Genomic DNA, 26,518 nt, shown 5'->3' with positions numbered 1-26,518 from the left:
GTTATACAGTGTTAAAAGTCAATTTCATTGGTACTATTTGTCATGCTTTTTGGTCCACTGCAAAAATAGCAAAAATTAGTACACTGCAAAATTAATAAGTTTGTAGTAATCTAACTGAAAAGGGTTGATTAGTTTAGGAATCTTGTAAATCTAAACTAGAATCATCTTTTATTGCAGCACATTGATCCATTACCATCTCTGATTGTAAAAGATAGCCTTGATGATGAGGAAGTCATGGAATGTAAGAAGGCTGTGTACCATGTGGTTGGCATGGAGTCCAGAAATGAAGCATTACCAATCCAACTATCAGGGACCAGGGGTAAAGGCCCCAAAAGGTTAGTTAGCATATCAACCTCAGCAGGTAACTTCACAAGTTGTCCTTAAAAGTTATTTGATGGCCATTATATTGACATACTGCAGGAGACCTCATAAATTGTTTGCCCTAATGGTTTGTTTGAGACATATTGACATACATGAGAAAACTAATGGTATCACAGAAATATTACTTTACACATTACACCACCTTACAGCTATTGAAATCTCCTGATAAACCTTGTGTTCAATTATTTGTTTTATGCCTCATACAGGTTAAATGTGAAATTGATTTGCATTATCCAGTTATCATTAGATGGATATGATTTTGTGTGGTAGCTGGCATTCTCAAATGAATTCACTTAGCACTCACACTCCAATCCTCATTCAAAAGAGGTTATGCCCTTTATTCAATAATTTGTTTCAGATTTTGCTGTGTTCACAGGACAAGAATGTGAATTCCAATGTTTATTATTGTAAATACATCATAAATGCGAATTACAAAATGTGCATTTCTTTTCTTTTCGTTTATTTCCTTAAGAATCTTCATTATACGTCAGTGCAATTGTAGCTTTTGATTTGCATACTAGGTATTATTTGTATGTGTGATGAAACATAAAATCTCAGATTTAACTTCAATAGTTGACACATCACAAATCAGTTAACATTTTGTTTCTGTACCTTTTATTTTTTTTTCAACAAAAATATTTCATTTTCAGGGATGAGTTGTACAGACAAATGTGGTCGGAGCTAGAGAAATTAATTGAAGCATATGCAGATACATCCCCAAATCATCAAAAAGTTCTAGATTGTCTAAATGATTGTAAGAAGCCAACTGAAGATAAATCTCCAAAGAAAGCGGATAAAGTTTTTGCTAAAGAGGAGAAGATGGATGTTGATTCCCAGATTGAACAGTCTTGGAAAACTTTAGAAAAGTAGGTACTGTTTATGTATAGATACGTGTTGTATGTAAAAAAAAATAGTTTACAGATCTGGACTCTTAAAAGTTACTTTTTAGCTCACAATATTGGCTGTTACCATCATTTTACATCCATCGTTCTTTGTTGTCATCATCATAGTTGTTTTAATTCTTTCTTCTTAAACGTAAAAATGTATTACAAAGTTTGGTTAACATAATCCTTGGGATTTCCTTAGGAGAGGGGTATACTATTATAACTTGTGTCTCTTAGTCTTTCTGCAACACATTATTTTGTAATAAAATTCCCTTCTTCTGTAAATCACAGGCTATAGATATTTTATACAAAGCCTAATATATGTATGCTGTATTGTGGAATATATTTCCATACTAGTATGACATCTACTTCCTGTTTGCCAAAAAAAAACTTTAATTTTACACATTTTTATGTGACTGCAAAAAATTAGAATTATGGCATCTAGCTGTTGTTGTTGTCATTGTTGGCTTCTGCTAACTTTTTTTTTATATATGATAACTTGAATTTGTAGGAACATGGTGGAGAGCCTTGTAGTTCGTTTTTAAATAAGTGGCTAAAAGTCGTCATTAGAAGTGATAGGAATATTGTTAATCTGATTTTTTTATGAGGCAGATGTCAATGTTTACCTTTTGAAATTCTGTTTTAAAATTTTTTTTACAGGAAAAACTTATATACTCCCGCTCCAAAAGATAGGAATGATAATGTTTTACCCTTTTTTTAAATGTTTGTTTTTTTGTCTGTGTCTTTGTGCCTGTATTTCTGTAACACCTTTTTCTGTCACAATTTTCTCGGCAACTACTTGTCACAGCAGCTTGAAATTTTTCCTGTAGGTATGCAAAATGTGGGGATCTATAAAAAAAAATTGCCTGCAACTTCCTGTTTACTGAGGGCTTTGTTTATTTTTTTACTAAAATTTTTGAAAGTTGAAATTTTTGTCACACATTTCTCAGCAACTCCTCATCACAGCTGCTTGAAACTTTAAAACAATCTTCCTGTGCAGATGCCATATGGTGGGATCCATTTTGGGAAAAAATTGACAACAACTTCCCATTTGTAGAGGAATTTGTTTATGTTACTTACATTGTGATTGAAGGCAGGAATATTAATAGTGAGCCATCACTAACAGATTTCTTGTTTTTAACTGTTTTGGAGAGGTACAAAATTGGGCCATGCCCTAAACATATTATTTTTATGCCCCCACTACGAACAGTCGGGGGGCATATCAATTTACCTCTGTCCATCCATCCATCCGAATTACACATGATCATGGCTTGTCCGGCTATCTCCTTGTACATTTTTTGAACTACATCCAAAGTATCTTACAGGATATTTCTACATATGATGAAGGTGTGCAGGGTCAAAGGATTTTGATTTTCATGATATATAACGGAAATTGGTGATAGTAACACTTAGTCATTTTCATCAGATATTGGGCTATATGGCTTGTTTGGCTATCTCCTCTTGTAGTTCTTGAACAACATCTAAAATATTTTACAGGATATTTTTACACATGATGAAGGTGTACAGGGCCAAAGGATTTGATTTTTATGAAATATTATGGAAATTGGTGATAGTTACACTTAGTCATTTTACTCAGAAATATATGGATCATGGCTTGTCCGGCTATCTCCTTGTATAGTTTTTGAACAACATCTAAAATATCTAACCAGTGATCAATTACATATAGTAGGTTATAACACTGAAAGAAAGGACAGAACATGTAATAAAGGTTGGAGTCATATTGTTTATATCAATGATAAACTGAATTTTTCAAGGCTGGACTTTCTAGAGAAAAGTAATATTGAAACACTATGGGTAGAAGTAAAACCTAAATTTAAAACAGCCTTTTTAGTATGTTTTGTATATAGACCTCCTCAGTCTCTAAAAAACGGGATAAATGAATTTGAAAGAGAACTAGAGCTGGCAATGACCCTAAATGATGATGTAGTTATAATGGGTGATCTGAATATGAATTGTTCAATGCCAAACAGTCCATCACAAAAAATTACAATGATATGGTAAAAGATCCTTAAAATTCACAACATCTGTGGAAATGTATTCATAGTTTATTTCCTAAGTCACACAGTACATTGTTTGAACTTAAAACAGATTATGATAAAATTATTAACGACACTAAAGAAATGGCTAATGCTTTTAACGATTTTTTTTGCTTCTTGTGTTGACAAAATTAGAGGGGAAATAAATCACACTCCTGGCAATTTTGAAAATCTTCATAACTTTGTGAAAAAAAAAATCAATACTCATGAACAATTTACAATACCACCAGTGAAACTTGATGAAATCTATAATGCACTGCTCAGATTAGATACATGTAAGTCCTCTGGTAGTGATAATATTAGTCCAAAAATCTTAAAATTATGTGCACCTTATATTGCTTCTCCTCTTACATATATTTTTAATAGAATGATTGATACTGGTTTATACCCACAGTCACTAAAAAATGCAATTGTGACTCCTGTCTTCAAGGCTGGTGAAAGGACATCAGCTAATAATTACAGGCCAATTTCAGTCTTGCCTACTCTATCTGAACTCTTAGAAAGGCATGTATCTGACCACATTTACAAGTTTTTATCTAAATTTGAACTGTTACATCTTTCACAATCTGGGTTCCGACCAAATCATTCCTGTCAATCAGCACTCATAAATATTACTGATCAATGGTTACAAGAGATGCAAAATGGTAATTTTAACCTAGCTGTACTCATAGATTTTAAAAAGGCCTTTGATGTAGTCGATCATGATAATTTATGTAGAAAACTGAAAATGTATCAATTTTGTGATAAGTCGGTAAATTTCCTAAAATCCTACTAAAGTGGAAGAACTCAACAAGTAAGCATTCACAATGCCTCATCAGAGAAAAGACAAATTAAATATGGTGTTCCTCAAGGTTCGATTGTTGGGCCTCTGCTATTTGTATTATTCATCAATGACTTACCCCTATGTGTTAATAGCTGCAAAACTAACTTATATGCAGATGATACTACTTTGCATATATCAGGGAGAAATATCAATGACTTGCAGAGAGCAATGCAAAATGAGCTATTTAACATAGAAAAGTGGTGTAAGAATAATAACATGTACATTAATACTAAAGAAACTAAACTTATGTTAAGTGGGACAAGACAAAGATTGTTATCACAAACTTGTCAACCAGAACTGAAAATTCTATCAGCAATTATAAAAAAATGATCATATGAAACACTATTTGGTGTAAAAATTGACAATTGTCAGACATGGATAGAACAAGTAGACACAATTTTTAAAATAAATGTCTTCTAGAATTTATTTACTGACTTTCTTAGTATAAAAGCAAGGACAAATTTCTATAATGGTTATATACTACCCTTGATAGATTACTGTTGTATTGTATGGGGTGGATGTAGTAATGTGAATTTGAATAGAATATTGAAACTACAGAAGAGAGCAGCTAGATTGATACTAGATGCTGACCATATGTCACCCTCTGCCCTATTATTTAGACAACTTGGTATTATGAATGTTGACCATAGAATTAAATATTATAAATATTTGCTTATGCATAAAATAGTTAAAGGTCTAGCTCCAAAATATCTTATAGATAAGTTCAACTATGTTTCTGCAAATCACACTTACTTAATCAGAAGTAAAAAAAACGAAATGTTTATAGTCCCAAAACTCAAAATTGAACTTTACAGAAAATCTTTTGAATATTCCGATTCAATTTTATGGAATGAATTACCCAGTACATTATGTAATATTTCAAAGACAAATTGCTTTAAACATAAAATCAAGCAGTACTTGAGTGACAAGTGATTTGTATATAAACCAATACAGCTATGTCTATGTATTTTATAACAATAATACATATCTGTATTAGTTACTTTTGTTTTGTTTGTTTGTTTTTTTTCTAGTACTATTTTGTCATGTTTGTAAACAGACTTATGTGTATATAATGTCTGACTCCATTTGTGTTGCATGAGGGCCTCAGGGAAGATTAGTTCTTGTACACTAACTGTGTTACCCTCTCAAAATAAAGCTTTATTATTATTATTATTATTTTACAGGATATTTTAACACATGATGAAGGTGTGCAGGGTCAAATGATTTTGATTTTCATGAAATATTATGAAAACTGGTGATAGTTAGACTTTGTCATTTTCATCAGAAATAGGGCTATATGGCTTGTCTTGCTATCTCCTCCTGTAGTTTTTGAACTACATCTGAAATATTTTTTGCAGGATGTTTCTACACATAATGATGGTGTGCAAGGTCATAGAATCTTGATTTTTGTGGAATATTACCGAACTGAGTGATAGTTGGACTTTGTAATTTTTGTCAGAAATATACCCCAACCAACAAAGTAAGGGATTTGTTATTGGGGGTATTAACATTCTTTATGTGTCAGTCAGTCTGTCCATCAGTCCTCTTTTACTCATCCCAAGTATTTTTGCTAAACTTATCCTAACATACCAAATATTTACTGCATCAACAAACAGTACATAAACTTTCTGAATCTGAAAAACATGTCTTCATACAAAAATAAACATGTTCTTAATTTGGCAAATCTAGCAAGCAGGGGCATCATTTGGGTCTTACAGACACTTTTGATTTATTAAAAAAAATCACTACAAACAAATGATGCGGGGGCTCCTGGGACAAACATGGCTTCTAGTTTATTTTTGTTCCAATTTTAATTTTTTTTATTGGATTTTTTATGAAAATCTCTGTCTGCATTCACATTCAGATTTCAGTTATCTCTTTTAGTTTTTTTCAGTTTTAAGGGACTGCACCCCAAAATATCAACTTTTTTATTTTTGAATTGTGTGATGCTTTTTCGAAATCACATGACCTTGACTTCCTGTTTGCTGAAAAAAAGATGTTTCCTTATATTGTGATAGGTAGCAAGGGTATCACTAGTAAATTTAATATAAAGAACTAGTCATGTGCAAATGAATACAATTCCATATCTTCTTTGAATTATTTCTTATATTGTATATTTTTGCTGATGTTTAGGTACCAAAAGATGACAGAACGTGAAAAGCAAGACTATGATAAAAGTTCTACTCCTCCTGCAAAAAGACTGAAAACTGATGAAAATTGTATGACAGCTGCAAGTAAGATTTGATCTTTTACATGAATGTATTGATAAGGTTCTTAAAATCAACATAACTTTGTAGCATAAATTAGTGAATTATTCTAAAGCATTCAAAATTACATCTGCTAATTTAGCCATTCTGGCTCTTCCTGCAATTTTGATAAGACAGTTTGATGAGGCTAGGGATATGTGACCAGTGACTGATCTGATTGTGGTTTTATTATGTAAAATGATGGTGATCCAGAATATTGATCGGAACGAATCAAATTAAGTGATAAATTATCTTTACCTTGAGTTTAAAATAATAAATTAACATTTTGTATTTCTTTAAAAAAATAGTAAATTTGATAGACAAGTAAATTAATTAATGTCTGAATTTATAAAATTCAATGAATGTGTTTAAAAGTGGAAAACCAAAACAATCCCATCTGTAAAATATGTAAACCTATCATCGGTCATGTGATGTATAAAGGAAGCTATCACTGGTTTATCAGATCGATGACTGATTGGAAACTGATAGGTGATCGATAAACGATCACAATCATAGTTGCATGGATTTGTTCAGGTACTGTAACATCTCAGTTGTTAATAAAGCTAGACTTATAAACTAGGTTTGTTTTAAACTTAAACATCAAAAAGGTCATTTTATTTTGTTACAGCTTCTGGTCCACAGAATCTCTTAAGCCTGTGGACAAATAGGATATCATCCATTCATTCCAAACGTCATGTTGAGTTTGCTGGAAGACTTGAAAGCAAAGACAATGTAGCAGAGTTGTACCAACATATGAAGGAAGAGAATGGGTATAACAAATTAGCTCTTCCAGTCTAGCTTTTGAATGATCAAAACAGCCATATGTTTTGTTTGTGTTTGTTTTTGGTTTTTTTTTGGGGGGGTTAGGGGGTAATAATGAACCCCTTTAATGCAAAATAGCTTTTAAAAAAATTAGTAAGAATTGTGAAAAAAACTCCCCCATTTGATAATATATATACACCTTTCAACCTCTTAATTGATTGGATTAGAATATAAAATTCAAGGTGCACCTGAATGGTTATGTGCAATAAAGCTTCTGTGAAAATTAAATTCCATTCAGTGGTGTAGGAGGAGTAATGGATAACAATTGGTTACCCTAAAGGAAGGACAGGAGGATGAGTACCCCCTACTTTATGTGTTTAATAAGCTTAAAATTGTTAAAGACTTTAAAGTTTTGTAGAAATAAAACCACTCAGAAGAACTCTCTAAAATTTTGTGGCTATGGGTCTGAGATATCAACTTTGCCATTACTTTTTATACCCCTTCAAACATGGTGGGGAGAGTATATAGGTTTCACCCTGTCCGTCTGTTCTTCTACCTGATCTATTTCTAAACAACTTGCAAATTTCTTGTGAGGCTTTGTTGGATGTAATATAACCACATGAGATACTGAAACAACTAAAGTACCAATCATGTAATATTGCAAAGGAGACCCCTTTTGGCCTCTCAATTTGTGCATTTATAAATTTGATTAAAGCTGATTTTTAGGTAGTAATAGTATAGTAAAATGGTCACAAGCTGTTAATGGTGAGATTTTCTATGTTATTCCAGAAATAACAGTTGCATTTATATGACTTTTACGAAAACCTTAAACTTTTAATGTTTCTGCAATTTTTAGACGGTTTTTAAGAGGAATGGTAGTGGCCACAAATTTGTTCACTCAAGATATTTTCACTTGAGTTGTTACTGACAATAATACACAAACTAAATGAAGTGTGAGAATGAATATGCATGTTGCAATTGTTAAAAGAGTGAAAAACTGCACAAATGCTGGTGTATTCCAGCAGTTGTAACAGATTTTTCCAATTTCAGTCAAGTTTGAAGGGCATATATGACGGTATATGTTCAGATAATTACCATAAACCAATTGAATCAACTATAAAACACATTAAAGAGTTGGAGAAACATCATTAAACTTTCTTCTGGTAGACATCGATTTGTTTTTGCCCTTACCAGACCAACTCCATTCGAAATGGCATACATGTGTTTCAAAGAGTAACCTCATCAGCAGTATTAAAATCAAATAGAAGGGAAGATCTTAATTAAAAAAATGTGTACAAGAAGTTCTCAAAACCAAAAGTATCAAATAGAAAGTCAAATCCAGCACCAAAAAGTTTTACTATGTGCAGCAGTGTCCTAGCTAGGGCAAAATGGAGGGGCGCCGTGCCCCTATTGAGTGACCCCTTAGTGCCCATTTATAATTATCTGAATGGCCCTTTAAGATTTCCACTCTTGTTAATAAATTATCCCAATTAAGCCAATTAAGAAGTGTCACCTTCGTTAACTACATCCTGTCGTAATTAACCCTCAGGTGAACCTTGGGTAATTAATGGTGATCAATCAGCTGACCTGGGTTATCGGATAATGACTGATAAGTAGAAAATGAATCCCGATCGGATCTATAACAATTTTATGGACAGCCGATCCTTGGTTAATAATTAATTTTTACTGCACAATTAATTTTACAAATATTTTCATGTAAACAGATCTAAATTTTGTAGAACTACAGGTGTAAACAATTGCATGATATTCAAAATGTCAGTTACCTCCCTTATAATTTCAATATTTCAAACAAATTTCTATATCTTCAACAGTAAAGGACATTTTCCATAAGTTGTAATTGCAATAGTTATAGGAAATGATATTCCTTCTACTTATTTAAAATTTTGATATTTAATTGAAGCAATAATGAATATTTACAACATTTCATGCAATTTTTCATCTCATAGTATGTCATTAATCACTTGCTCTTATCACCACCACACGTTAACATATTCCCTCTCAGTAATAACATTTCCAAATTTTGACCTAATAATAACTTGATTATATTGAAACTGAATTTTAAACTCTCTCAAATGAGAACTGAATGCTTCAATAATACATTTTCAGCTCATTCATGCCTCTATATATATATATATATATATATATATATATATATATAATATAAGATGTATCTGTTTTCTAAAAGCACTTGGTCATCTGAGACAGGTCTCTAACAAATAGGCTTCTGGAACAGGGTTATGTTGCTACAAGATTGAAGTCATCACTACAGAAGTTTTATGGTCGTCATCATGAACTCGTGGATCGTTATGGTATCCATTTGCACCATGAAAACTGATTTATTCAACGGGTCATAGTTTTCCTTTCCTTGTTTGTCTACCCCAGACTTGACTTTTTATGAGCAACTTGGCGGGTGTTTCTAGAAAAGCAGAGGACGCTTACCCACCGGTGCTCCTGGTCCATGCTCCCAGATGTTGGTTGAGTCCGAGTTGCTCATTTGCTTTTGTTACTTTGTATTTATGATTTTAGTTACTTTATGTTCTTTGTTGTGTATGTATGATTTTAGTTACTTTATGTTCTTTGTTGTGTATGTCTGTTTTCCATGTCTGGTCTTTGTCCCTGGATTACATTATTTTGATTACCGCTATAACCTTGGTTCCCTTGATTACTCTTTCAATACAATAAGGGTGTCATGCATATCTGAAACATGCAGTCAAATTTACTCAGATTGTAAATTATGATGCGACCCTCATTTTCAAAAGTTGGCAGGCAAGCAATAAGAATACAAATTACTGGCTTAACACAAACATACAAAATCAATGTCCCTTTTTTGTGAAAAAAAAAACAAAAAAAACCAAACCATTCTACACGTTAAAGTGCCCCCTTCCCTGTGCCCTCTATTTTCAAATCCTAGCTAGAACACTGCGTGCAATACAGTGAATGAATCCTTGGTGATTTATGAAATAAGATTTGTAATACTGCAAATTTTGATAAATGTATGAAATGATTTGTGATCAGACAAGTCTGACTTCTGGGTTTAAATCCTGCGTTTTTCAGCAAAACCTGGTCTCATGAGTGTTCTGCAACTCCTCATCAATGACTTGCAGGATTGTTATGAAACTTAATAGGGTGTTAAAATACCATTTAGAGATGTGCTTATTGCCAGAAATTTATTTTTGGATTAAATTTATAGAAATAACGGCTGTTGGACTTAAACTGTTTTCAGAAAGATTTGGTGTATGCTCTGTAGGCTAAAAACCACTAATTCCACTTCCCATAGGCTTCTATGCTAATTTCACAATATTCAATGGCTTCTCTGGACTTTACCTTAACTTTAACCTGCAGATGACTATATATCAGCATGATTCTACATATGTCAGCTCACAATCCTCAGAATGGCATGTGGGGTTAGCAGACTTGCAGTGCAGTACTGGTCACCGGAAGTGAAGGGTCTATAAATAGCATGGGAAATCCCAGTGTTTTCACAAGATAGGGGTATATTTAAAAATCATTATGGAGATTAGGCTTCACATCACAAGAAGCAAAATGCACCTATAAAATGTACAGAAATGTTTTTCCTTTCAGAAACTGTTTCATTTTTTTAAATAAGATGAGAACTTTTTTCACAGCACTATGAGGAACAGGGGTAATTTCTGCGTAGGACTATTTTTGCGTACGTTCCAAATGCTCATTGGTTGAATTGGTGGTCTGTAACCTAAAGAGTCACTTTTTGTCTTAGAAAAAATAAATAACTATACAGGTATCTTCCTACACACATACTGAATGCATTTGCAAAGTTTCAGTGAAATGTGACAAGCACTTTTTTAAATATTTGATTTTTAAATATAGGGTAACCAAGTTGTGTGAGCAAAAAAGTGACAATATTCTACCATACTTAAATGCATTAAATATTTGCAAAGAACTTTTTCTGACTTTTCAAATAAAAAATATCAATTACAACTTGTTTTTTAACAATTTTAATGAAGAAATAGTTTTAAAAGTAATCATTTTCTGAGAAATTGGTCTATTTTTAAAAATTTATTTCTGACATGCCTCCCCCTTTTTCTTGATCACATGTCAAAAATCCTAAATCTTTAAATTTTCACAAAAGGTGATATATTTGGCTTTAAATTTGTAAATACAGTGTTTTCACATTAAAACATGACCAGTAAAGGGCACCTAAAGCAAAAAAAGTGCTCAATAATGGATTTTCCATGTTGCCATAGGGGAATGCTTATATGGCCTTAACCGCAGTAATGAAAGTGAGTTTTTCCTCATTTCTAACCTAATTTTTGCTCAAATCTACACAAAACTTGATTTCAAGTGCTTATTACCACCATATTTAGGTAAATATAGCCCTCAAAGTTTAATATTTGATATTTTTAATAAATTTTCTACACTTTTTACAAGATAGGACATAAAAATCAGCCAAAAAGACCAATTTTCCATAATTTGGACCTATAACTTAAAAAAATGCATATTTTGCAGGATTTTTGTAGTGTATTCCTCTCATGGCAAAGTTAACAAGATCTTCAAGTAGCTATTTCAAGAAACTTTTCATTTTGCCATGGATTCAGCTTAAGGCAAAAAACCACTAATTCCACTTCCCATAGGCTTCTATGCTAATTTCACAATATTCAATGGCTTCTCTGGACTTTACCTTAACTTTAACCTGCAGAAGACTATATATCAGCATGATTCTACATATGTCAGCTCACAATCCTCAGAATGGCATGTGGGGTTAGCAGACTTGCAGTGCAGTACTGGTCACCGGAAGTGAAGGGTCTATAAATAGTATGGGAAATCCCAGTGTTTTCACAAGATAGGGGTATATTTAAAAATCATTATGGAGATTAGGCTTCACATCACAAGAAGCAAAATGCACCTATAAAATGTACAGAAATGTTTTTCCTTTCAGAAACTGTTTCAATTTTTTAAATAAGATGAGAACTTTTTTCACAGCACTATGAGGAACAGGGGTAATTTCTGCGTAGGACTATTTTTGCGTACGTTCCAAATGCTCATTGGTTGAATTGGTGGTCTGTAACCTAAACACAACTCCTCAATAACTTTAGGATTGTCATAAAGATTAAAGGGGAGAAATTGCAGCAAATTGTGTGTCAAAAGTGCTTAGTCTATCCGCTGTAATGTAAACGTTGTGTCCAATATGAATCATATTCCACAATGGTCTCCAAATGAACAGGTTTGACAGGCTACTACAGGGTTATTAGTCTTGTTAGTGGCAATGTCTAGTTCTTCCAGTATTGGTTTTTCAAAAAAAACAAAAAAACAAAAATCAAAATGAAAATTCTCCAATATCTTAATTTAGCTAAGGGTTGACAGAATTATAAAAATGAAATATTTTAAATTCAGGTTACACATGTGGTTAAACTTGATTTTGTTTTCATATTCAAATGTTCTGTAAACTTGTAAGTTTATTACTGCGAGTTAAACATGTAGAATTCTGGATCTTTTTTCCAAAATCATGTTTGCACTGATGTTCAATTTTTTTTCCGAAATTTGTACATTTAACTGTATAATTATTTACATGGCACCAAACAAAGTACCATAATTTCCTTTGTTTCAAGTTCATTTTCACTAGGTACCTCTTGTCTTGTAAATAAACCTAGCTCCTTGTGAAAGTAAAGCTTGCAAGTAATTACAATAAAAACAGATGATAGAAAATATATATATATATATATATATATATATATATATATATATATATATATATATATATATATATATATGGAATCTATATTCTGTCATCTGTTTTTATTGTAAGTACTTGCAAGCTTTACTTTAACAAGGAGCTAGATTAGTTTACAAGACAAGAGGTACCTAGTGGAAATGATCTGGAAACAAAGGAAATCTTTTGGCAATAAGTAATTGATAACTAAAACAAACAAGTGAATTAATTAATTTGATAATTGTGGTTATGGGTTCTTCTCATAGGTAGCAGATTCAATAATTGCTGACTCAAATATCTGCAGTTCTGGAATACTCCTTTAGTTCAATTGGTTGAGTTTTGGTTACAGTGCTAGGTGACAAAGATTCTCAAGTCCCAGCTGGTGCTGTTGTGAATTTTGTTTAATGCATCATGCTCTACTTTAATATAGTTTTGGTGTTGCAAATAAAACCTAGATACTTGTTTTTTTTAGATCTCAGATAGAAGCCAACAATAAAGATGAGCAGAACAGGATGTAACTACCACTTTGTCAAAGATGCTGTATAATGAACTAAAACAATATCTGGTGTTGAAAACACTGCATAACGAACAAACATCTGTGGAGAAACTCTTCAAACTGTCTTTTGAACTAGGTTTTTAACAGACTGTCTTGTCACCATAGGAAGTTGAAACATAAGATACAGTCAGAACAGAATGGGATTGATATTGTTCCATTTATCCATTATTCGGTTTCTTTAAATTCCATATGAACAAGTTTCAGCTTAGATATATAAATGTGTATACCTACAAAATAGCTTGCTGATTTATTTGTCTTTCTTCACCTCGTTTTGAGACTGAGGTTTAAGTAAAGGCCAGGCCTGATGGCACTTTAAAAAAAGTTTCAAGGACCTGGTTTTATTTTGTGTTTCTGTTGTGCCTGGAAAATTGAGAAAAATTGTAAAATCTTATAAGTAAAGGCCAGGCCTGATGGCACTTTAAAAAAAGTTTTAAGGACCTGGTTTTATTTTGTGTTTCTGTTGTGCCTGCAAAATTGAGAAAAATTGATCAACTACATAGGGTGAAGTGTTGCCTTTTTCATTTTCTGACAAACTGTTAATTAAAATCCATGAAACATTACTTCTTATCGTTTGTAAATGGTGATTGTTTTGACAGACAGTCTTGCTTTGTAAGAGTTTCAGGATTGCTGTAATTATTGAAAAGTAACAAAAATGAACCGAAAAGTTCCTGGTAAGTGGTTCATGATCCTGAATGTCCTCCATTTCAATCAAGCTGTAGTGTTTGACTTATTATCAATCTGTTCATGTTCATTTCTCTTGCTTGTGTGATGGAAGAGAACATGGTACATGTATATGTAATTTAAATGAAACAAATCTGCATGTTTTTGATGTAGTAATATAACATATAACAATTTTTAAATTGTTCTTGTTGAGTAATGAGCAAAAGTAATTTGAAAACTCAATTTGATTAAAAGATTTTTTTTTTTTCAAAATTGCAATGTTTGCACCATTTATTGATGAAGTAAACACAAAGAGATAACATTGATCTACATTGCTATAGGCACAGTGTGTCATGCTGAAGAGTACTTTTTTTTCCCATAATCTTCAAAATTTTTAAAAATCAGCTTTTAAGCGACCACAAAAAATTTGCAGTTGTATATTGGTGTGGTGTTGTAATCGGCATCTGTAGACATTTCGTTTTTGTGCAATAACTTGAGTATTAGTTAGTTGATCTTTATTAAATTTATAACTTGGTTGAAAAAAAAACAAAAGTAAGGCTGGTTTTAATTTTGGTATTATGGCCCCAACCATTTTAAAAATGTGAATGAATCTTTTTGTAACTGTAAAACATGGTGCCATACCATAAAAAGAAGACAGGGATTGATTTCTTGGGGTTATGACTTAAAGCAAGTAAGAATAAGGGGCCAGAAACAAGTATTTTTTCTGATTTCTTGTTCATTTCAGGTCCGATTTTGAATTTTTTTTTGTATATAAATCCTAGCATGCATTTTTCAATCAGATTTCAGATCTTTTAATGGTTTTGAGTTCGAAAGGGTCAAAGGGACCACATACACTCCAAAAAAATGGACTTATTTTATTTTTGGTGCAATTTTGAAAAAAAAAAAAATTATTGGGTTCATATGATTGATTGATTGATTGTTGGGGTTTAACGTCCGAGCAGCAATATTTCAGCTATATTCAGACGATGAACATGAAACGGATGATAAAATGAACATGAAATGATGATGAAATGAAAAACGGGATGGGACACAAGGACAGTAGGGTCGACAAATTTTGATTGCCACTAGCAAAAGGGAGGGATGGGTAAGGTCGGGCAATTTAGCCTCCTGTGACGGAGCGCAAAGGTTCTTTAACCTGCGAACGTGGCATCTTTCCCAACACGGTGCACCACTATGGTTTGCGGTCAGGTTTTCCGTATTATAGCCTGACAACCCCAGCATGTAACATGCCAGGGGTACCCCATTCCACCACCTGGGGCACACATCCCAGTTGCTCTGTGGGCAGAGCGCCTAGCCCCCGGCTGGGTTTCTGAGCACTATTTAGTCGCCTTTTACGACAAGCTTAGTGCTGCTGCAGGCCTATACTTTTGACACCCGGACCTGCACGGGGCGGGGTTCATATGAAAATCCAAGCCTAAACATAAGAGCTTTAAGTAAGAAGTAACCCTATCAACTGCTGTTTTTTTGGGTTTTTTTTAGATAGAGGTACGAAGCGATTCATGTATGCACTCTGAAGCAAACCTTTAAAAATCTCAAAATATTGTGCAATGTTGTGTTCAATCAAGTCCATAATGAACTGTAAGTCCCTATGTTGATTGTGTCACAAAAACTGATACGGTGTCCACACTGGACTCAAGTGAACAGAGTTCAACTAACTGCAGTTGTATCTTCCTGTGCTCAGCAAAGCTTTTTATTTCAACAAGTGGTCATGACTCTCAGACAATGTTTAGCTATAGGCAATTCAAATAGTGTTTTACTTTTGTTCAACAATTAAAGGCAAGCAAACATCAATTTTAACAAGAGTTAGAAGGTCTAAGTCTACTCCTAAATGTATCTGCACCTTATTCTCACACATCTAATAGTACAATGAATGTAATTAAAGCATCTTAAAGGGCACACTAGTGATTTCAGAATGAAACCTTGTTTTCAACAAGGAATTCAGACTTAAAAGGTCAGGTAATCCCTTTCAGGAATTGAAAAAACCCACATACAAAAAAGTATTTATTTTTGTCACATCATAACAATATGATAAAAAATAGAATAATAACTAGATTATATTTTACAGAAACTTCCAACTACTAAACAATCTTAGGAAAAGATTATATGTACAAACATGTATGTGAAAAAAATGTGAAAATATGTACAAATGTGTCTCAAGCTATATAATTCATCCACTAGTAGATATCATTAATGAAATTTAAGAAGAAAAACAATTTTTTTTTTATCAGTGTTTGATAATCAAAATAACACAGAACCTTTAGTATTTGAACAAATAATCAGGAAACAGCTTTTCACTATTCTTAGTATAAAAAAGTTACATTTGAACATTGCTTTAGCCACTTAACAATTATCCAATTATATTCATACAGAATTTGTGGGTATATCAAACACATTAAACAACATTCAATAAACTAAATTTTCACATGTATGAAAATAAAAACAACTAGCAATATATCATACCAAAAAGACTACATCACAGATGTAAGCACAAATGTAAAAATACTATAAATTAAAGTCATCATCGTCAATGTCTTTCTATATTGTATGGATCTGTCTAAAACTCATGATTAATTTGAATTCTATTCTAAGGCACATTGATGTATTTAATTGACCATTTAAAGAATCTCTTCAATTTTGGTTTCCCCAATAATGATGTATATTATAAGATAATTTTTTTTTCTGGTTGTATAGACATTTTTGTAGATATTTTTGAATGATCTTTTCCTGCATTTTTCAAAAGTTAATTCCAACTAAAGTTTGTAGTAAATATCTACTAAACCCAACTTTCACTGGTACTTTCAGGATAGAAAACTTAGTGTTAAGGTCTAGAAAAATATACATGAATCACTTAGTTTACCTTTAACACAACTCTTCTTGGGAACTATACCAAAATACTTGACACATATTCTAACATGTAACTCTCTACGTTAACTGATATCACAGCTAATTATCTATTTTTTAATTATATCCATTAAATTTAAGTATGCAGTTATTACAATGATTTCCAATAGTAAATTGTTTTACTGTAACAGTTGTAAATCAGAATATAAAATGCCATCAATCCTGTGATAAATATTGGATGAGAATAAGTAATGAAAATGAATATATTGACTAGCTATCAACACAGTTTTGAAATATTGTAATGGTTTACCTTTCAACATACATTAAGTTCAAATGAAATCTTCATCAGAAAAATAATAATATATAACAATTCAGTGTTATTCTTTCATTTTATAATTACGTCTATATCAAAAAGTGTGCATTAGTGTAATTTTGATCTCCTTATTTTTTACCAAAGGTGATTCTCATTATTGCCAATTTGGTAAAAAAAGCTTCAGAGAAATGCCTATACTTTCAAGATGCAGGTGCTACTTATTTCAATAACAAACATCAAATATAAAATAATATTAAAGAAATGACTGTTATATTTTTTCTGTCTATGAAAAAATAACCTCAATCACATGGTGCACACTAAATAAACAGCATAAGAGCTTATTTTAAAGTGTGCACACAGGCATTGAGGTTATTTCAAATAGACCAAAAAATATAATATTAAGTAATATAAAACTAATTATTTTTCTCCATTACTTCCAAAGATTGCAGACAGGACATTCACCTCGGTTAAAAATTCATACAAATTTATCTAGGTCAACTTTCTGTCTTGCAAGACAATAAATGCATCAACACCTATTTTATGTATTTAATGTATTTTATTTGTGGAAATCAAATGAAATTATACAGGAAAAGTACAATTTAGCAAAAATAATTCAAAGTTAAAGCATATTTCAACAGAAACAAAAATTTACGAAAATGACAGCTAATGCAGCTGTAAGTACCAAAATTCAACGATTAAATCGTTTAAAAAAGGTTGATGATGTCGCAGTCATTACAAATTTGGTCTTTGAGATGACAAACAAAATTTTGATTCAATCAGAAACCGTGTCACTTCTGAAATTAAATTATACAGAATTGTGCAAAATATATTATTTTATTTAGACAAGACAGCAGAAATTAAATAAAAACAAGAGTATCATTGACATTTCAGGTTCATTTGGTGAATAAATTAAAAAAAAAAAAAAACTTATTCTAAGGTATTTATTTCAAATGAACCTGAGAATCTGATATGAAGATAATTCATCATGTCACCTCTTCTGATTGTCAGATACCGGTATGTACCTCTAAGAATTGGCCAAAACATTAGGTACAAGTCCATAAAAAAATCAGACACTGCCTAGTGTACAGATGATTCATGGTCTACAGAAAATAACAGAATAAGCAATCTTTTTTGGTCAATAGATGCTATATTTTTATTTTACAATAGTTTTTCTGTATTCAGATCTATACTTTTGAGGAAATCATACATTCATCTCCCACTATAATCAACTAAATCAAAGCAAATCAAGAACGATAACTCTTGCAAAGTGCTAATTTCATGTATAATCTATACAAATTTTATCTCAAAAGTGCAAAGTTCAAATGAAAAACTAAGACTGTTTATGTGGTCTGTAACTGATTCTGAAAAAGAAATAAAAGTGGGTTTTTGACTTGCATGAATCACCTCCTGTCTGATTTTTAATAAAGACTGCTACTTAATTCTCATATTTGTACTCAACTAAAAATGAAATAAAGCTTGCCTCCAAAATCTATTCCATAGTCAAATACTTGTACCTCTTTAATACAAAGTTTCTTTATTTCTGGTTAAAACAATTTAATTCTAGTGTAATATTCTTCAATGAATCACATGTAAACTAAGCCATCATCTTGTGTGCACACACACACACACACACATATATATATATATATATATATATATATATATATATATATATATATATATATATATTGTTCCATTTTGTACATTATAAATGTATTGTTAACAAAACACCATCTACCAAATATATGAAAGTCTACACAATTAACAATTGAGATTTTGTAGCAATTTTTTTCTCACACTAAAAACCACATAACTATAATATAATCTTAAGTGTAAATTAAATAAAAATGTGAACATGAAAAAAATTGTGACTAGAAGATCTGGATTTGAGGGTTATCACCCCTTATATAAATGAATAAATGTAAAATGACATCATTCCAAATTTGAAAGTATACCTGCAATTTTCACAATCTGTATTAAATTTTAATTCTGACAACCAGCTACACTGAAGATTTTAAAAATAGAATTTTGATGACCATGATCTAGCACCCAATGATGAATACTTCTGAGAGCATATAGAACACACAAAAAACTATTTTCAAGAAGAAAATTTACATATTTCGTGTACTACTTTCTATAAATTGTAATAAAGAATGATACACTTTCATCCACTTGGAATTTGGACAATACATGACTCTGATACATATTCTACATTTTGATTAAGTCATGCCTACTGACATACATTCTCTTTTCAGTATAAATTCTCTGTCTAAGAAAATTTCTGTAAAAAAAAACAACATTGCATTGTATAAAAATACTTAAAAAAACATAAACAAGACTTTCTCAAGTTATTGTCTGGACATAAAAAAAAATGTCATGTCAGAACCTCCAAAATCTATCTTAGCTTTCCTTTGGAGGTTTGGCACCTTGTGGTGCAATAATTATCAAAGACATCCATTCAATTGAGGTCCATATTGTACAGATTTCAGAAAAATGATTGTTCATAGTCCCTTTTTTTTTATTTTTTTTATTTTTTTATTTTTTATTTTTTATTTTTTTGGGGGGGGGTGTCCTTAATTCTTAAATGGTTTAAGTCAAAACCCCCAAAATCAATTCCATCATTCCTTTTGTTGTATGACACCTTTGTTATAATTTCAAAGAATTCTATCCAAATTACTTCAGTTATTGTCTAGGTATCATGAAAATGCCTGTTCCTGGGCCCTTCTTTGTCCCCTAATTCCTAAACAGTTAAAGTCACAATCCCGAAATTCAATCCTAGGCTTCCTATTGTGGAATGGCACCTTGTGGTATTATTTCATAAAGACCTAATTGTTTACTATCAAGTTACTGAACACACATCATAAAAGTTCCTGTTTCTAGACCCTTTTCATCCCCTAGTTCCTAAACTATACAAATCACAACTCCTAATATCAATCAAAGACTTTCTTTTGTGGTATGGAACCTTGTGGTATAATTTCATAAAGATCTATACAGTTATTGATTGGACATTGAAGTGACTAGGGACAACAATGATGGCGATGGTATGATACCATTATTCGACTGCAAATGTTTTGTGTTCATATAAGACTGAACCACAAACAACTAGCTCTAGTTAATTTTGCAGTCTTTACTTTTTTGCCTCAACAAAGCTTCATTTGAGAAAAGTTTGGAGTTCTAAGACTTACCATGCTGAATGGCTTCCCAACTTTAGACTCTTTCATCTGGCTGTAAACAAAAAAATACTTGAAAATAATGTGACCATATTTTTTTTAAATCTGATCTGAATTAAGATTAAGCCAATGCTTCATACAAATATTTAAATAATTTTTTAGATGCACTTAAAAAAAAAATCTGTTTATTTATAAATGAACACATATCTAAATTTGTCCTTTTAAACTGAGATTAAATTTTCTGGACATCACATTCCCTTTGATTTATGCTACAATTCATTTATGTAATACCAATATCTCTGTATTACTCATATGATCTGTTAAAAATTATAGCAAAATTTGTTTTCCTGAAACTTAAATGATTTCTATTTCTAGGAAATTATCCTGGTAATCCTAACGAAGTAAAGTAATGTTAAAAAAGTATTGTTAAAATAAATATCAATGTACATTAAATACACTGAAAAAATAAAACATTTTCTGGTGGTCTCATAGACTGAAATTTAACTAACTCTTCTACTATTCAAATGCAAGGAGATTCATCATTAACAAAGCATTGAGTTCAATACAAAAAGCAAAATATCTTTCTGTGTAAAAATACCAATAAAAAAAGACAAATATCTTGTTCCAAAGGATAAAATTTTAAGAAAGCATAAAATAGAGGATTTAGCATTGTGATGCAGCGTTTTGACTTCCCAGAAGTAAACAATAAAATGTAGATCGGTCTTCAGATTTCAATAATTTCTACATTAGAGATTCCGGAAGGGGAACTGAAACTAGAACTAGACTTACAAACCCTATTACAAGCTAATGCTGGATTAAAATACAGATTAAAAGTCTGCAAACTTTTTTTAGATGATGCACAAATAAAACTGGTATCAAAACTAGCCTAACCAGATCAGGGCATACCAGCAGACACAGGAAATATAACAGAATTTTTCAATTTCAAGCCATAAATATAACAACTCTGATAGTGTATCACCAATCACTTAACCTTAAACAAGTCAGTTTAGTATTTAATACTATATAGAAAAACTAAAAGCTCACCAAGAGATAACCCTGCTCCCCTCCCAAGAAACCATACAAGAAACCCATGAAGTCATTTAGATGGCAATGCAAATCAAAGAAGCAAAATGAAAAAAGATTAAAATAATGTAGATTGCATTTCAAAAAAAAAAATATTTTAAGAACTCAAATACTGTGCTAAGTATTATGGCCTCCTGGGACTATTTTTCTAGCATTCTTGATGATATCAGGGTTTTGTGAAGTTAGTGAGTAATAAAATGCTTCACAAGGCACAGTTTCATATGAAGGCAGAGATCAAATCTTAAACAGTTGGGAGTATACCACTCATGTATGATACAGCTTGGAATTATGAATGTAATTTGACACAGGATAAGAATTTTACCAGATTCAAAGTGGGTGATTTTGGTCCCTAATTCCTAAATATTTGATGACTTTGGATGATACACGTCTTATCTGACTATTGGTTGGTACATATCTTTTATCTTACCATTTGGGTACTCAAGCCATCATCAGTACTGGATCCATCAGCACCCTCTGTTACATTCTGGGTAGGACCTCCATCCTCTGGTGTCTCTATTCTTGGATCTTCCTGTAAATAATAGAAAACTATTTCATCTTTACTGAAAACCAAGAAATATTCATGCTGTCTTATTTTCATGGTTTTGGTAATTAATCTATTTTCGCACAGTTATAAAGTAGCATTTGTTCATCAGTTTGAATTACATGTATTATGCTTTACAAAGAAAATATTCATGTTTATTTAATGTTCACATTACATGTCTTTACACAAAAACAAAAGGAAATTGAACTGCTTCTTTCAGTTACTGTCATTGTGTCATTGTTACTACATACAATACAATTATATATTGCCCCAGAAATGTTATGTATTTTTATGTTATTTCTCCCACCTTTTTCATCTTCTGTACAGCATGTAAAACAGCATCATGGATGGTTGGGAACAATTTTTCTCTGTCTAACATATCAAAGAATCCAGTCTTTTCAAACATTTCTCTAACTCCAGCTGTAACAAAATATGATAGAATGAGACAAAATTTACATCATAAATTTGCAGTTTGTCCTAGGTTCAAACCTTTAGACTGAAAAACTCCCAAACCATCAACTATTTTGTTTTATAATAGGGCATCCAAACATTTTAGACAAAACTAATAAAATGCTTCACAGGAGGCAACTTGATACAACCACATCCATCTAACCCTGAACAGCTGGGGCAAGTATGAACATACAATTCAAACTTGACAAAGCCTTGAATTTTGATTACTATTAATAAACATTTGACACAGGATAAAAATTTGACCAGAACTGAAGTGCTCACTTTTTGGCCCTTATTCCTAAATGGTTCCAGTCAAAACCTGCAAAATCTCTGTGGGGATATGGCACCTTGTGGTACAATTTTTAAACCGAGTCATTCCCTTTCAACCGTTATCGTCCAGAAATCAGGAAAAAGATACTTGTTCTTGGCCCCTTTGTGGTCCCTTATTCTTACTTGGCTCAAGGCTCAACCCCCAAAAAATCAATCTCAGTCTTTCTTTTGTGGTATGGCACCTTGTAGATCCATTCACTTTTACTCAAGTAATTATATGGACATAAGGAAAATGCTTGTTTCGGGCCCTTCTTTGGCTCCTCATTTGATTAAGTTCAAATTCTTAACCCCCAAAATTAACCCCTGTCTTCATTTGGTGTTATGGCACCATGTAATAGAATTTAAGAGATTTATTCACTATTGGTCAAGTTATTGTCTGGACATCAGAAAAATTCATGTTGTTAACTTGAATTCCTGAAAAATTCAAGTCTTCACCCCAAAAATCAATCCAAGTCTGACCATTGTGGTGTAGAATATTGTGGAAAAATATCACACATTTCCAGGCTTATTCTATGAAATGCTTCTTTTAGGCCCTTTTTTTGACACCCAATTCTAAAATGGTTGAGGCCATAACCCTCACAAATCAATACCAACCTTTATTTTGGGGTTAGGAACCTTGTTATAAAATTTTATAGACAATTATAACACAGACTTCAAAATGATGACAATACTACTAATATATGTCCACAAATTTTTGCTGACATATGAAAACTGAACATTTCTTTGAAAGAAGATTATTTCTACATAAAAAAGCTTAAATTATGACTTACCTTTACAAAATGCTAAATAAATTTCTATTTCAACATCTCTATATTCCTTCACAATCTACAAAAGAGAATTAGATGTTAAACATATGCACATTTTATACATTTGTTGTGAAACATAAACAAATCCATATGAAAATATTCTGAGATATGTAAAATACAAGATCATACTAGAAATATTTTAAACATTTTAAACATTTTTCCCATAAATTCAAAGGCATAAAATTTAGCTTCTTCCTTGCTTTAAAACACCAAAATAACCAAAACTTGTCAATAAAGATCACCTTTTAGTAAAGTAAAGTAGGCTTTAATCTGATACATGTATAATAAAAATCAAAAGGACTGATAGCAGTAATGGAAGCTCATTACACTTATTTCTGAATTCACAGTAATATAAATACAAAAATTAAGACTTGTTTTAAATTAAGCAGCTAAAACAATAGGGACAGCACAGAGAACACACTGAATTATAAGACGAAGATAATTCCTTCTCTACTATATTAAGGCAACCAATCTGCTGTGATATAACTTTTCACAACAGTACTTACTGAAGTTAAGGCTTTTACCCCCATTGAGTCAATAAAACTCCAGGTGGAACAGTCCAATATAATGACTTGAAAAGGAGCTTGTGGAATGGTTACACCAACATCAGGTAGATCTACTGGTGTTAACTCCATACTGCCACCATCTGAATTGGAATTCTACAAATGAAAAAAGAATTTGTTACAGAATTGACTATTTTCTGTCACTCTGTGTACCATACTCCATTTGAAATTAGGTTAATTTTGTTAGACAGTGAACCTATGGCCAAAATAAGATAAAAATAAATTTTACATGCAGGTTTCAGATAATATTTGGATCTGGCATGGTTAAAGTCAGGGGTAATTTAATGAGGTTTTCTAGAAATTAGAAAATTAACACTAAATTAGCTATTTCTAGCCTACACAGACAGATGGAGAATATAGTTGGACCAAGACACTTATAAATAAGCAATTAATAGTGTATTTCTGTAAAATGTTGTTATTTGTCTATTGCTGCATGCTTACCTTTAACAGTTAATGACAAAAAAATAAAAATAAAATAAAAAGGACAGATCAGCTATAAACACAGGATTATTTCCCTTTGATCATTTCCTCTGATCAATGCTTGAAAGGGAAAAAAATGATATAAAAAGTAAAAAAAATGTCAAAGGGTAACCAAGGGAACCAAGATTCTAATGGAAATCAAAAGAATGTAATTCTGGGACACAGACCAGACATGGAAAACAGACAATCACATCAAAGAACGTAAAGTAACTAATATAATACATACAAAATAACAAAAGTAAATGAGCAACTTGGACTCCACTAAAAACTGGGAGCATGCACCAGGTGCACCTGTAGTGTAAGCATCCTCTGCTTTTCTAAAAACAACCACTGAGTTGCTCATAAAAAGTCAAGTCCAGGGTAGACGAAAGAGGCACGTTGAACAAATCAATTTTCATGGTGCAGATGGATACACTGTAACAATCCACAAGTTCATGATGACAACCATAAAACTTCTGTAGTGATGACTTCAATCTTGTAGCAATGTAACTCTGTTCTAGAAGCCTAATTGTAATAAGTCTAGCGTGATACAAAAAGTCTGCATAGTTATGACAAGCTCTGGCATAATGTTCGAGTTGTGGTATGTAAACTCCAGACGCAGGTGCTGAAGGGATGTTGCCACAGATGAAAGGAAAGTTGACAATCCTGAATGAAAAGTCATCAAGCTTGTTGTAAAGTTTGGTCAATAGTTTTCCTTTGCCATCGATCTCTTAAGTGTAGGTCAAGATATGAGGCTGACTTCACAGTGTCTGTTATATCCTTTATCTCAAGTTCTTTGGGGTAGATGTGATGTATCAAATCCACAAAACGAGGATTGTTTAAAGATAAAACGTCATCTATATAGCAGATACTGAGATTAAAGGAATAGCTAAAGGATATTCTTTCTTTTGGAAAGTCTAAAGTCAGCCTCATAAGAGTGAAGGAACTAGTCAGCAAGTAGAGGAGCACAATTTGTTTCCACTAAAATGCCAACTGTTTGTTGAAAAAATGTGTCCACCACACTGGACAAAATGTTGTTGATAAAAAATTCCAGCATTTTGAAAAAAAACTTCTGTGTATTTGGAATGCGATTTGGAACTACTTTTTTACAAAGTATGAGGAAAAACTACCTAGAACTAAATATTTGTATCTAGGTGTACCATCTTTTTTGGAGAAACAACAATGTATGTTTTTAAGTCAGTACTTTAACTGAGTATGGGAATAGAAGTATACTGTCTTGAAAAATCATAGGTTTTAATGCTATTATATTCTGATAATAATCTTGAATTGAAGGTCTCCAGAAGATCTTTCAAATTCAAAAAGATCATACAGTCAATGTTATATTGGTTGACAGAGTGTATTAACATATAAATCATTCATATTTTTTTGGGATCTCACCTGTATTCTGAATTCCATTTCTTTGTTTTCTCTTAGATCAGCTGCCTTCATTTTAGCTTTATGTATATCTTTTTTCAAGTGGCGTGGATTTACACTGAGTTTATACAATGTATTTCGGAAATGTTCTACACTGACAAAAAATATAGCATTCTCAAATCGGAATATTTTTATGCCTGGAATTTCTCTTGCCTGTAAAAAACAGTAAGTTATTGATCTTAAATTCAGAAGTTTTTTGTGATTTTAGCTCAAAAAGTTCATACATTAACAAAAAGCAGAACTGATGAGAATCAAATGCATACAATTTGCTTTTTTAGATGATTTTAAAGTTACTGAAATGAGACCCTGCTTCATATAGCAAAATGTTCAAATACATTGCAATTGAAAAAGACCTTAGACCACCCAAAACTCCTTTAACAAGGTTCAAGTATTCAGTGTAATTTATTTCCCTTGGTAATTTTGGAAATAAA

The 26,518-nt window shown here is 31.8% G+C and overlaps 2 protein-coding genes across 2 annotated transcripts in view; one reads left to right on the top strand and one right to left on the bottom strand.

Annotated features, from left to right (window-relative positions):
• The window catches only part of LOC148628469 (integrator complex subunit 13-like), a 72,944-nt gene extending 58,968 nt beyond the window's left edge, over positions 1-13,976 (top strand). Inside the window, exons 13-17 of the mRNA XM_088587990.1 lie at positions 178-335; positions 1,032-1,247; positions 6,279-6,379; positions 7,020-7,161; positions 13,333-13,976. Coding sequence (XP_088444116.1) covers positions 178-335; positions 1,032-1,247; positions 6,279-6,379; positions 7,020-7,161; positions 13,333-13,378 — 663 coding nt within the window. The 3' untranslated portion in view covers positions 13,379-13,976. The remainder of the gene's footprint in view (positions 1-177; positions 336-1,031; positions 1,248-6,278; positions 6,380-7,019; positions 7,162-13,332) is intronic.
• Positions 13,977-16,085: 2,109 nt separating this feature from the next.
• The window catches only part of LOC148628468 (prestin-like), an 82,782-nt gene continuing 72,349 nt past the window's right edge, over positions 16,086-26,518 (bottom strand). The window contains exons 16-22 of the mRNA XM_088587956.1: positions 26,052-26,240; positions 24,138-24,290; positions 23,596-23,650; positions 22,353-22,465; positions 21,932-22,033; positions 20,437-20,476; positions 16,086-19,532 (exon numbers count right to left, since the gene is read on the bottom strand). Coding sequence (XP_088444082.1) covers positions 20,459-20,476; positions 21,932-22,033; positions 22,353-22,465; positions 23,596-23,650; positions 24,138-24,290; positions 26,052-26,240 — 630 coding nt within the window. The 3' untranslated portion in view covers positions 16,086-19,532; positions 20,437-20,458. The remainder of the gene's footprint in view (positions 19,533-20,436; positions 20,477-21,931; positions 22,034-22,352; positions 22,466-23,595; positions 23,651-24,137; positions 24,291-26,051; positions 26,241-26,518) is intronic.

This window comes from Perna viridis, chromosome 1, assembly GCF_037379345.1.
Source record: "Perna viridis isolate PV_CMFRI_1.1 ecotype Kerala chromosome 1, ASM3737934v1, whole genome shotgun sequence".
Taxonomy (NCBI): domain Eukaryota; kingdom Metazoa; phylum Mollusca; class Bivalvia; order Mytilida; family Mytilidae; genus Perna; species Perna viridis.
This window is presented reverse-complemented; position numbering and strand designations above follow the sequence as displayed.